This window comes from Camelus ferus, chromosome 5 (assembly GCF_009834535.1).
Source record: "Camelus ferus isolate YT-003-E chromosome 5, BCGSAC_Cfer_1.0, whole genome shotgun sequence".
Taxonomy (NCBI): domain Eukaryota; kingdom Metazoa; phylum Chordata; class Mammalia; order Artiodactyla; family Camelidae; genus Camelus; species Camelus ferus.
In genome coordinates, this window is record NC_045700.1 from 65,942,436 (window position 1) to 65,954,614 (window position 12,179).

Here is a 12,179-nt window from a genome sequence, read left to right on the forward strand (position 1 = left end):
TCTGTCTCCCCCCTCCCTTTGTCCTGATGCAATGGTCCATCTGCTGTTTTCCTTTTCATTCCAGGCACACTCCAACCTCAAAGCTCTGCTTTTCCCTCTGGCTGGAGCACCTTTCCCCCAAGAGCTGCATGGCCACTCCTACAACTCCTCTGGGTCTTTGCTCACAAGTCTCCTTCCTGGTGAGTCTTCCCTAAGCACATCCTTAAACATCTTACCCCCGACTCTGGCTTCCTCTGTCCTTCTCCTGCTTTACTTTTCTCCATAGCACTTATATGTCTGATACACTATACATTTTATTTTTTGGTTTATTTTCTGTCTTTTTTCTTGACAGCACATAAGCTCATTTGCTTTCTAATGTATCCACAGAACTTAGAACAATGTATAGACATAGCAAACACTTAATGACTATTTGTTGAATGAATAAATAAATGAGTTCAGTAAACAGGCTCCCAATAATGACGGGAACCAGACGGCTCAAGAGTCAATGGGATTGTCAGAGTCTCAGTTCCTGGTGCCAAGGCTAAGCTTTTGGGAAAATAAGAGCAAATAAGGTGCTGTCCAAGTTTCCTAGATGCTCATAGAGGAGGAGTCATATATAGGGTGTTATCAGTTTGTCAGAGAATGATCAATGCCTGTGCTCAAATAGACTGAACACAGCCAGAGGCTGGCATCAGGACTCTAGCCCTTCTGTAAACCTCTGTAACAATTACTGTCTTGTCCATTCACCCATCCATCCATCCATCTATCCACCCAGTCTTATGACAGATATTTATCCAATGTCTTCTCAAACCCAGCTTTACATTGCTCAGATTTTCTGAGCATCTTTTCTACAGAACTGGACATCTTTGTGAACAGGAACCCCCACATTATCAAATCTCAGATACTCCCATTCCCTCACATGATGTCTTGAATGAATGAACCTTGGACAAGAGGTTGTGCCTTGTTCTTTCTCCTTACAACCTAAGAAAAAGAATAATGAGAATGGATGAATTAATATATTATTAAAGGCCTCAGAATTTTTCAAAGTTAGAATTCAAATGTTTCTAAGCGGCGCTGGGTATTCTCCCAGTGCATCATTCGCCTTTGCTCATTCAGTGTGTGCCGTCCACGTGAGATGGCTTATCTCCCATGATCACTTCCTTTTGTTTGGGAACTTGATAAACCCAAGGCTGGCCCCAACACTGGAAAAGAGGCTTCGTTCCTGGTTATTTATTCCATCAATTGCTAGGCTGCTTTTGTCCGTCTCACTGACTTCATTTCTCTTTCTTGCTCCACATTCTACTGGATACTAAATAACTGTAGCATTTTCACACAGTAAGGCTATTAAAATGGCTAAGTGTTCCTCCGAACAGATTTTAATTCCTCACTGGCTGTCTTAGTCTGCTGAGATTGACATAACAACATATCATAGGCTGGGTGGCTTGAACACAGAAATGCATTTTCTCATGGTTCTGGAGGCTAGAAGTCTGGGCTGGGTTCTGGCAAGCCTCTCTCTCCGGCTTGCAGGTGCCCGTTTTCTTGCTGCGCCCTCACGTGGCCTTTCCTCAGTGCATGCAGGTGGGGAGAGAGACCTTGCTCTCTGCCTCTTCTTATAAGGTCGCCAGTCCTTTTGGATTAGGACTCCACCCTTATAACCTCTTTTAACCTTAATTACCACCCTCAAGGTCCTGTCTCTAAATACATAGTTACATTGGGAGTTAGGTCTACAGCATAGGAATTTGAGGGGGGAAACAATTTGGTCCATGGCACTGCCCTCCTTCAGGATCCACAGTGTGAGGTATCAGTGGGGTTAAATTTGTTGTGACTTTAATTTGATCATAACTTCAAGCTGTATTTATGCCCAGTTTTTGTATCTTCTTCCTCACTTAAGATGCGTTTCAGTTCACCACTTAAATCAACTTCAGGGAATGCGATTTATAGATTAGTCTTGCTTTGCCCCAGTTGTCAAGTTTTTACTTTACTCTGAGTCTGGTTTCTTTTATTTTTGTTTGGAAAAAAAAAAAAAAAAAACAGGTCAGTATGGAATCCACTGTCCTCACTGAATATTTTGTACTCGCTGTTCTGTCTGGACCTCGCCTCCCCAATCTTATCTGTGGCTGCGCAGATACAAACACACATACACGCGCACACACATCCTTCCCGGCGTGGCTTTCTTCTAATCCTTAAAGTTTCTGTTAAAAAGCATCACTGAGATCTTGACCAGCTACCATATCTACAGAAGTCAGTCACATCACACTCCCTGTTTCCTTTCTAACACCTAAGACTACTGCTGTTTTGTAGATGGGTAAACCGAGTCTAGAGAACATAAGGGGTTTGTCCATAGTTGCTCAGTTTCTGAGCAGCAGAAAGAAGGCCCAAGAGGCAGAGGGTGAGGCTCAAAGGACTCTGGAGGTAACGTAACCTATTACAAAATATGTCTCCCAGCAGCCCTAGCCCAAGGCAGCAGTCATTGGCTTTTATCGCTTCAAAGTGACCTTCACTCCTTTCTTTTTCTGTCCCTATTGCCTTGGTAAAACTGTCTGGCAGATAAAGGGACAGAAGGGTGCATTTGGCCTTCTGGTTTGCCAGATTTAGCAAATAAAAACACAGAAGCACAGCTAATTTTGAATTTCAGATCGACAATACGTATTTTTTATGTATTTTTTAGGAATAAGTCTGTCCCATGCAGTATTTAGGACATACTTATGCCAAAACATTATTTGTGTTTCATCTGAAATTCAAATTTTACTGGACATCCTGTTTTTATCTGGCAGCCCCAGCCAGATGGCTACTCAACCACCACATGTAGCCTATGGATAGTGGTTATAAGCCTCTGGTGAGTGTGCTTGGGAAAGAAAACAAGCAACAAAATCACTTTGAACTCTTGTTGTTTTATTTACTTTTGTGACACTTCGATGTTCCTTGATAATAAAAACAACAACACAAATATTCCCAAATGAATATATATTTTACTTAGAAACTTTGACTTAGAGCTTTATCAGCTCAGTTATTTTGATTTTCTATGAATTCACAGCACTCAGTATCTAGCACCAGTGGAACTAGAAAACTGCATGGGTTCGTCAGTGCTGAGCTCATGTTTGGGTAAACTTGGACATGCTATTTCACCTCTCTTTTTGCCTCAGTTTCTTCATTTGCAAAAATGAAGACAACAAGAGCACCTATCTTATTAAGTTGTTGTGAGGAGTAAATGAAAAAAGGTATATGAAAGGGGCTGGTCCAGTATTTGCAATATAATAGACACTCAGTATATATTAGCTTCATTTTTCTTGCTTCACCACTCCACTTCTGAGAACGAACAGCATCTCTTTCCCAGACCATTGCAAAATATTAGGCTAAAGAAATTACAGTTATGTCTCAAAGAAATTTTGATCTTTACCAATTTCTAGGTAACCAGCAGAGTCAAATCAATTGATTGATTTGTTCATTCAACCATTTATTCACAAGTATTTGTTGAGGACCTAACATGTGCCAAGCACCGTGTCCTAGGAGCTGGGGATAACATGATAAACAAAGTTGCTATTGCCCCTGAGAATCATTTATATTATAGTGGGGTGGGGGCAGATAATGAATGGATACGCAATAAAGTATTGTGTTGTATGATATCATTTTCACATGAAGCAATCAATTAGGGCAAATGTAAAACTGAGTCCTTGAATCTGGTGATGTGGAGATCATTGGTGACCTTGATAACAACTTTTTGTTCCCTGGGGGTTAAGAGAATGGGGAAAGGAGGAGGAAGTTGAAGAAGGAACTTCACAAAAAAGTGAGCAGAAAAAATTGAGTGGCAGTTAAAAGGGGATATGGAATTAAAAGACTTCTCGGTTTTCTAATGGGAGTTATTACAGCATGTTTAAGCTTGAAAGGAATGAGCAAGCAGAGGAGGAACTGGTAACGCAGAAGGCAGAGGACAACGCTAGGAGGGAGTGCTTGACAAGATGGAAAGGCAAGAGTCTCCAGTGGACAGGGGGATTGGGCTTAGACTGCCACCAGGACCTTTCGCTCACCGCAGAAAGAGGGGAGGTCAGTGTATGACGTTGAGGGTACAGGGGCTTAGTCAGTTTGGCAACAGAAAGGTGTGGAAGTTCTCTTCCACCTTCTCACACATAAAATGCTTTTACTTTTCTTATCAATAATTATTGATTATTAAGTTAAAAAGAATAACCGATGTTAAGAAATGATAGCTTTCTCATTTGTAGCAGACTCTTGCCAAGCACCCCCAAATACCTGGGGTATGCACCATTGTCCCCCTACTCCTCCTGTGCGCAGGGGATTGAGACTTAATTTATTCACAGACAGCTCGTTTCAGCTCCCTGTGCTGTTCCCAGGCTGAAGTTATTTTGACGTTTTTCACCCATCACATGTTTCTCTTCATTGAGATAAACTTCTTCCAGAGGAAGCTGCCCATCTTGACAAGTCTGCTTCGCGTCTGTGCTCCACTGCACAGCCAGACCTGAAAGTGACGGGAACTGACAAACTCTCTGAACTTGTCCCACTGGATTTGTCTAATGGGCCTTTCCCTGACATAGATGAAAAAGTCATTGACAGAAACAGACCATTTACCATGAACCTGAGCAGAGGTATAAGCCGCGACAGATGAAATAAGTCTCGAAACAAAGCTGGGAAATTCAGGACACATATGATGGGCTCAAGGAGCTCTCTGCCTTCAAATGCCAAGATGAAATGGATAGCATCAGGTTTTGCAGCCCCAAGTCATCCGGCTGTTTAGTAAGGAAGCCAGCCTCCTGCTCCCCGTCTTTCTCTCTAACTACAGCAGAGGGAGAAGCTGCTAAGTGGTGACGTGGGGGCCAGGGGTGGCTTTCAACAGGACACTCCAAGCCCGAGGGGGCTGAGTTCTCTTTCCAAGGGTAGTGAGACCAAAAAGAAAAAAAAAATCTCCATTTAAAATTTTGCAGCCATTTAGAAATTCTAGTCTGAAGACAGAATTCAAGTTGAAGAAATCTTTCCAAACAGAAGAGTCACATCTTAGGAGGGATATTTTTAGTTTCTATAATCAACACCTAACGTGAACATCATATAAACTTAGGATTGCCCTTGAAACGCACTTATAGCACCCATGAAACATACACCCTTGTATTCTAATTTCTATCCACATTGAAATTTAAAATCATTGCACTGGGTGGAAGGAGAAAACAGAAGGGAGATCTGTGTGCAGATGTCTGGCCTTCAGACCATTCTGCCTCTAAGGCAGCTATCAAATCCCTAGCTTTGAGTGAGCACTGGGTGGAGAATGCCAAGTGCTCTTGATGGGCCACAGGTTTTATTCTCTTTCAATTTTGTTCTCTTTTAATTTTAAGCCTTGACAACCTTTATAGATGATACAGGATGTGTTTGGCATTATAAGGGTTAAATGGCATAGTAGCAGTGCATCCCGTCCGGGTTTGAGCAAAAGTCTGAGTGTTGATTCGTGCTGCAATAATACCACCCCACTCTGTTTTCTTTAAGAAAAATCTTCAGATAAACCCCTGGATATACAAAATCTAGGTCTCCTTTCAAAGGAGTACACTGGCTAAATGAAGAGTTAAAATTGCTTCATTAAGGCAGTTTAATTTGTTAAAATTTTAAGGCAATTTCTTAAATGAAAAACTTAAAAAAAAAATTCAACTCGGGGTAAGAGGGTCCTCTGCAAAAAGATGGTTGATTGGTTTTCAAAAGGGAAGAGAAGGACATCTCAGGAGCAGCCCAGCATTGGTGTCTGGAAACCAGAACCGCGAGGGGAGAGAGAGATAGTAAGGCAGAAAAGGCCCTGAGGAGGAATGATGGTCCACGGACAACATGATGGGCCGTGAGAAGGAGACAGGACCAGTAGGTGCTGATGCAGTCAGGGAATAGAGCTATCAGGCTTTGACTTGTGTTCTTCTGTTCTGGCTTTTGAAACTCCCTGCGATCTTCTCCGTGCTCCAGTGGGGTCAGTGACCTGCTCCAGCTCTAATGTGCAGGGAATGATGCAGTGGTCAGAGTCCAAGTTGGGATGGGAAAACGAGGAGTGCTGCTGAACCTTGCCAGGACCTCCCGCCCAGAAGGGTGAAAGCAGCACTGTGTTAAAGACAGGTGGCTGTGGCAGGTCCAAGGGGGTGACCAACAGCAAGAGCATCAGAGAAGTCCGAGGTCGGGCAGAGATAGAGAATTAGGTGCTTGGCAGTAGAGAGGACAAGCTGCAGGACCCCACGCAGGAGTGGACTGAGACAAAAGCCCTTTCTCTCAAATGTGCTAGCGTTGGAGCCTGTGGGGGCCAGCGAGTAGCACGAAGGATAGAAGGTGCTTACTGCAAACTTCGTGCTGAACAACTTCTACTGCAGTGAAACATCTACGAAGTTACCTTGGCTTTTTAAGACATTGTGTCAGACAGTGAAACAAAACACTTTCTTGGGCTTCCTACTGCCCCAGGCTTCTGGGCTGTGGCCTGTGCCCTGGGGAAGGTAACTCTGGGAGAGCGGGGAGGGGGGCGAGTGCCGTTCTGAGATGACGGGGATAGAAATCATGCCTGTCTGTGTTCTCAACCCAAAGTCCTGAGAACTAGCCCTGCCTGTTCACCCTCTCAAGAGGGGATTTATGACTGGGGGCCTGTGGATCATAGCCAAAGTAACGTCTCTGCCTGCCCCACAGGACTTTGCTCAGCCTTTGGGCGTTACAGAGATGAACAGAAATCTGCTTTCTTTCTTTAGTGTTTCGGAGCTTTAGAGGAAATGAGAGCTCGTGTTTCTGCCCACATTTCCGGGTCTGCTACCACGAGGCTGAGTCATCTGTCTTGGTCTGGGCTCTCCTGAAAGCAGAGTCTCCGTCAAAGACTGAGTGTAGATAATTATTTGGGATCTGATCCCAGAAAACAGGAGTGAGAGTGGGGAGACTGAGGCAGGGAAGAAAGAAAAGCCAGCATCTGGGTGTGTACCCGAGGTCTCCACTGTCCGTGGAACAGCAAGGGGCTGCGGCACTTATGCGCTGGCTCTTGTCTTTCGGTAGTGGCAGGCTGGGGGAAGGGAGCATTAACTCCTCTCCCTGCCTGAGTTTCCCCTGGGAAGCTCTGGCAGTTTCAGAAAAGGCCCTAAGGCTTCTGGGGAGAAGCAGAGCGAGCTGCCTGGAGGAGTAAGCTGGAGGTGGGCGTGTTGGCTTGAGTCTGAATGTAGGTGAGGGGTTACGATGTCGGTCACCTACCGCATCTGCTACCATCTCTAGTGCAAGTGGTCGGATCTGTCATTCTTGGGCGCTGCTGACCTGACCAGGATTTGGCTTCACGACCCTTCTTTCTCCGGTTCCCTGCTGCTCCTGGTCCGCCGAGGGTGCCTGTCCTACACTGCGTTTTCCTCCTTGGCTTTCATGACAGTCACTCTCAAGGTTCTCCCTGCATTGATACATGTGAAGAGCCCAGCGTGTAGCAGCAACTCAGGGGAAATCAGTTCCCTTCTCTGTCTCCTCCTTTACCTTCTACTGACCTCTCCTTTTCCTCTTTCTTTTCCTCATAAAACATGGCTGCCTGTCAGGGTTAAGTTCTGCAGACTCATCTTTTTTCTCATCACTCCTCTAGCCAGTTATTTGGTCCCCACCCTCAGCTCTCACCTCTGTGTCACCACCTCCACTGGAGCCTCTCCAGGTAGCGTCTCTCTTTCCAGCGCTGGCCCTGTGTTAGCACCCACCCACCTAAGAATCACCTGGCTATCTCTAAGCTCAAGTCTGGGAATCTCGCCTCTAGTGTGGAATCTCTCTCAGTTAGTCGAACGTCCCTTTTGGGCTGTCTCCCACTCCCCCCAGGTCCACATGCCTAAAAGTGGCCTGGCTTTCTGCTCCCAACCCATGCCTCCCTCACTCTTCTCAGTATCCTCCCTGACCCCGAAGGGAAAAAAAACACAGACTCTGCTTCTGTACATGGAACTGTCGATTCTTGTCTGCATGCGTTCAAAACCCTGGAACCACATTTGGTTCCTCAGCCCCCTTGGAAGGGCCACAGTGTGAGGTCAGACAGAGGCAGTGGCAAGACCATCTGGGAGGACAGATCAGGAGGTGAAGAGTCAAGTTCCCTAGGGCTTCAGCAACACAGCAGGGGCTGCAGAGTCGGAAAGTCAAAGCTGGGAGAATCATTAGACGTTAGAGCCTGGCTTGTACAAACCCTCTCGGGGCCGATGAAGAAACTGAAGCCCAGATAGATGAAGAGGGTTGACGAGGGTCCCATGGCTAGCTACTTTGAGAGCGACAGTGCTCTGTCCTCCTTCCCAGAGCCCTTTCCACAGTGACACCATTCAACAAGAAACCTATGTCCGGGGCTTGTTAAGTGCAAGGAGCAGAACACAGAGCTCAAACAAAAAAGTTATTTCCGATAAATGAAAAGTTTAGAGGTGTCTGGCTTCAGAGGGCACTTGAACATGGGCTTAAGTAGGTCAACAAGGACAGGTGAATGAGGGCCCTGAAGAACTGAATCTAAACCCTGTGACCCCCAGGATCCTGTGTGGGACTCACATAGAAATAAGGGCTGCTGGAGAGGGGAAAGGAAGACACTGGATGCCTAACAGGGCCAGCCAGAAATCACTATAAAATCCAAAGGGGAACACAGGTATGTGATCTGAAGTCTGAATGATCCAAGGTCATAGCCAGACTTTGTTCATCTCAGTACAGTCAGGATGGAGGACTGGTTTTGGGTTGAAGCCAGAGGGAGCTCTGGGACTTTTTGTTTGACAATGGGCTTACATAGTTAATGCCTGTGCCCTGAACATTCTTTCTGTCTGTTCAGAGGGCAAGGCTACATTCTTGGGATGACCTGAGACTCCCACTGGAGAGCCTGGTGTGCTGGGCAGTTCTGCTGTTTCTACGGGGTGGGAAAAGGAAGGGGAAGTCTGGGAGAGCTGCCCAGCCAGGACCTAGACCTTCCTTCTGGACAGCCATCTTCCTCTGGGAGCTGGTCAGTGAGCAAGACCCTGTCCCTTGTCCCTCACAATCAGTAGGATTTGAAGCTCAGCTTCTTCTTCCTGGTGTCTGTAGCATCAGGCTCTTCCTCTTCTCGCCACTGCCAACTCTCAGCTCAGGTATGAGTCTCCTGCCTGGGCCCCCACCAGACTCTGCAAGCTGGTCCCCTAGCCATATTTCTTACCTGTTCCAGCTCATCCTGTGCCCTGTGCCAGGGTACTCACCTCCAATACCAATTTTGTTATAATATCATTCTCCTGCTCAAAAGCCTTCAGTAAGCCCATACTCACTAAAAGCAGAAGCAGGTCCAAGCTGCTAATCTGGGTTCAGATATCACCTCCTCTGAGACCCCTTCACTGTGGTTATCATTCTCGCCTCTGAAACCCAATAGCACTGAGTGTCTGTCACACTCAGTTGGAACTGTTCAGGTTTTCCTGCTTTCTGTTGTTGATTGTGGTGTTATATTTCTGAATGTTCTTACTCTGATTCCATGATCCTGGAAGAGGAAGATGTACGTATCTAACCATCAATCAGTGTACAGTTCTGTGCCCTGTACACAGTGCATAAACAAATAGTATTACTTCACTGAGATTAAACTCTTCGGCTTGGAACCTTCTCAATTGACTTCCCTATGATAATATTTTTAGATCTCTAGAAATATAAGTTCAAACTATGAGATATGAGGAAGATAAATGCAAGATATTTTCCTATCTCTTTTTTTCAATTAATTTTCCTTGTCTGCTTGAGTATATATCAGCGCCGATATCTGACTTAATTTACCAGAAGATGCTCTTAAAACCTAACCAGGGTGCATTCCTAGAATTCAAATGGACATATGGATTGAAATACCAAATCTGTCATGTCTCCAGCATGCAGGCTCAGAGGAGGATTTCAAAAAACAAAACACGCACACACACAAAACACGGGTTTAGGGCCCAAACAATTTTAAATGGGAGTTTTTGAAGCATTAAAACATTTTGCAAGGGTGTTCTCTGTTGACTCTTACCCATTTAACTATTCTGTAGCTGTGAGGCCAGAATTCACTGCCTGAGAAGTCTCAGCATCTCTGTCCTGAAATAGGCTGGGTAGGTGGTTGGGACGCCCCTAGCAGGGAGAAGTTTCAGATGGTACAGATCGACGTATGCTTGGGAGGTAGAGAGAGTCTCCTTCAGTGACTTCTGGCTGGGGGCTGGGGTAACGGTGACACAGCTACCTGATGGCAGCTGGAGATATCCTGGTGAGGAGAAAACACAAAATGGACAGAGTCAGGTTTAAACCTGCCACTTGGAGTCTTCCTGTAACTTGGGTTGGTCACATGCTGAATTCCAGTTTATGTTCAAAACAAATGGAGCCTCATTCTGTGACCAAAATAGATTGCTTGTTTGTAGCGCTGATAAAGAGGTAGCCAGGCAGAAACTGCCTTTACTCAAAGGGACAGGCTACCAAAGTGAGGGAGTCCCCCGGCAGGAATGGAGCAGTAAAGGGCAAGGAGTTGAGAGGCCCCCGTCCCCCATCCCACCATAATTATTCTTGCTGCCCTCTCTCCTTCACCAGTGGAACAACTGACTGAAAAAAATAATACTTTTTGAAAAACCCCTTCCCTTCTGTTCTTACTACCTGAAACACTGGAATTGTGCAGTCTCCCTTGGTAGGAGGGTAGGAGGAGTGGGTGGTGCCTGTGGATAAGCAGACACAGCAGGGCAGAGCCTGAGTCTTCCTGGGTCAGCGGCAGGATATGTGTTCACCAGAACGTTTATGCAGACTCACATATTTGGTCCCGAGACCCACGAAAAATCACAATTGTTGTTACAGGCTGAATTGCGCCCTCCCCAAATTCATATAAGCCCTAAACCCCAGGATCTCAGAGTGTTATGGACACAGGGTCTTTAAAAGGGTAAATAAAGTGCAGTGAGGTCGCATGGGTAGGTCCTGATCGTCTGTGAGTGGTGTCTTTATAAAAAGAGAAGATGAGGACACAGCCACACACCAAGAGAAGGCCATGTGAAAATCTAGGGAGGAGGCCGTCCACAAGTCAGAGAGAGGCCTCAGAGGAGGTCGGCCCCGTGGACACCTTCATCCAGGACCTCCAGCCTCCAGAACCACGAGAAAATAAGTTGCTGTTAAGCCACCCAAGCAGGCTAAAGTAACTGTTGAGAAGGAGCAGAAAGAGAGACTTAAAACGGAGAAGCACAACTTTGGGCAGCCCTGAGTTTTATTGTGAGTGAACAAAGGAGGGAACCTGTTCATCCATTCAGCACACACTTTGATTTCTGACCCTTAGAGGGTGGCACGTAGCGGCTGATAGAAGCCCTCCTTTCCATCGTCTCTAGTAGAGAAAATGAAGCCCACCATGGAGACTTAATAACTCTGGCCACCAGCTGCTGGTGCCCTGCCTCTGAGAGGCCAGGATCAATCTGGTGATCCACTGATTACTGCACACATAACCATGATCACTGGAATTCAGTAACGATCATCTTTTCACGTTTTTGCTGAACCTAATCTTGCCCGGCCAATGTTATCCCCGAGCTTCACATTCTCAGCTTGTATATCGCCCTGGTTTGAATTGTGAGTCTTCAAAATAGATAAAATATTTAGTATCTTTTTATTGCCCCTCTCAGCAATGTGCAGGGGCCTGGCCGGCCTCGTGCATGGAGTACGGACAAGCGGCTCGCTCACTTAGCTGCTCTTACCAGCTGCTTTGCAAATGGCTCTAGCAGGTGGTGCAGTGTCGGGGGGAGGACTTGCAGTCTGTCCCCGGAGACTCAGCGAGCGTCTCTGGGTAAAGCACCATCTCGCTGGCTTGGGAAGCTGAATCTCCCCACGCTCCCACTCTTCCTCAGCTTATTTCTCTCTCCTGACTCATGTCTGCTGCCTCATTTGAGTTACTGTACAAACGTTTAGCCAAGAAGCCATACCAGGCCCTGCGCTTATTTACCACCACCGGGGAGTTACAGCGAGGCACTGAGGCAGCATTCCCTGCCGAACCTTCTGGTCAAATAAGGACAAAGTGAACCACGCCTTCCATTCTTGGCAGTGAGGTACCTGCCTTAGAACGCCCTGTGCTGGGGGCAAAAGCCTCCCCCAGTGCAGGCCAACTCTTTCCTGGCTCCCCAGGGACCCCAAAGTCGTAGAGCTGTGAAACAGAAGAGAGAAGTGCAGAGCATTGTGCAGGGACTGAGGGTGCTGGAGGAGAAGAGGGCTCCCTGTCTGTTCCGCTTTCTGAGTTTCCTACAGGAAGTTGATTGTGCATTCCAAGGCAAAAGTGCTTT

At 46.3% G+C, this 12,179-nt stretch overlaps 1 protein-coding gene across 5 annotated transcripts in view; it reads left to right on the plus strand.

Annotated features, from left to right (window-relative positions):
* KLF7 (Kruppel like factor 7) overlaps positions 1-12,179 on the plus strand; it is a 390,342-nt gene that overhangs the window by 205,523 nt on the left and 172,640 nt on the right. For all 5 annotated transcript variants that reach the window (XM_032479987.1, XM_032479985.1, XM_032479988.1 and 2 more), the window contains one exon: positions 65-179. In XM_032479987.1, coding sequence (XP_032335878.1) covers positions 129-179 — 51 coding nt within the window. In that variant the 5' untranslated portion in view covers positions 65-128. The remainder of the gene's footprint in view (positions 1-64; positions 180-12,179) is intronic.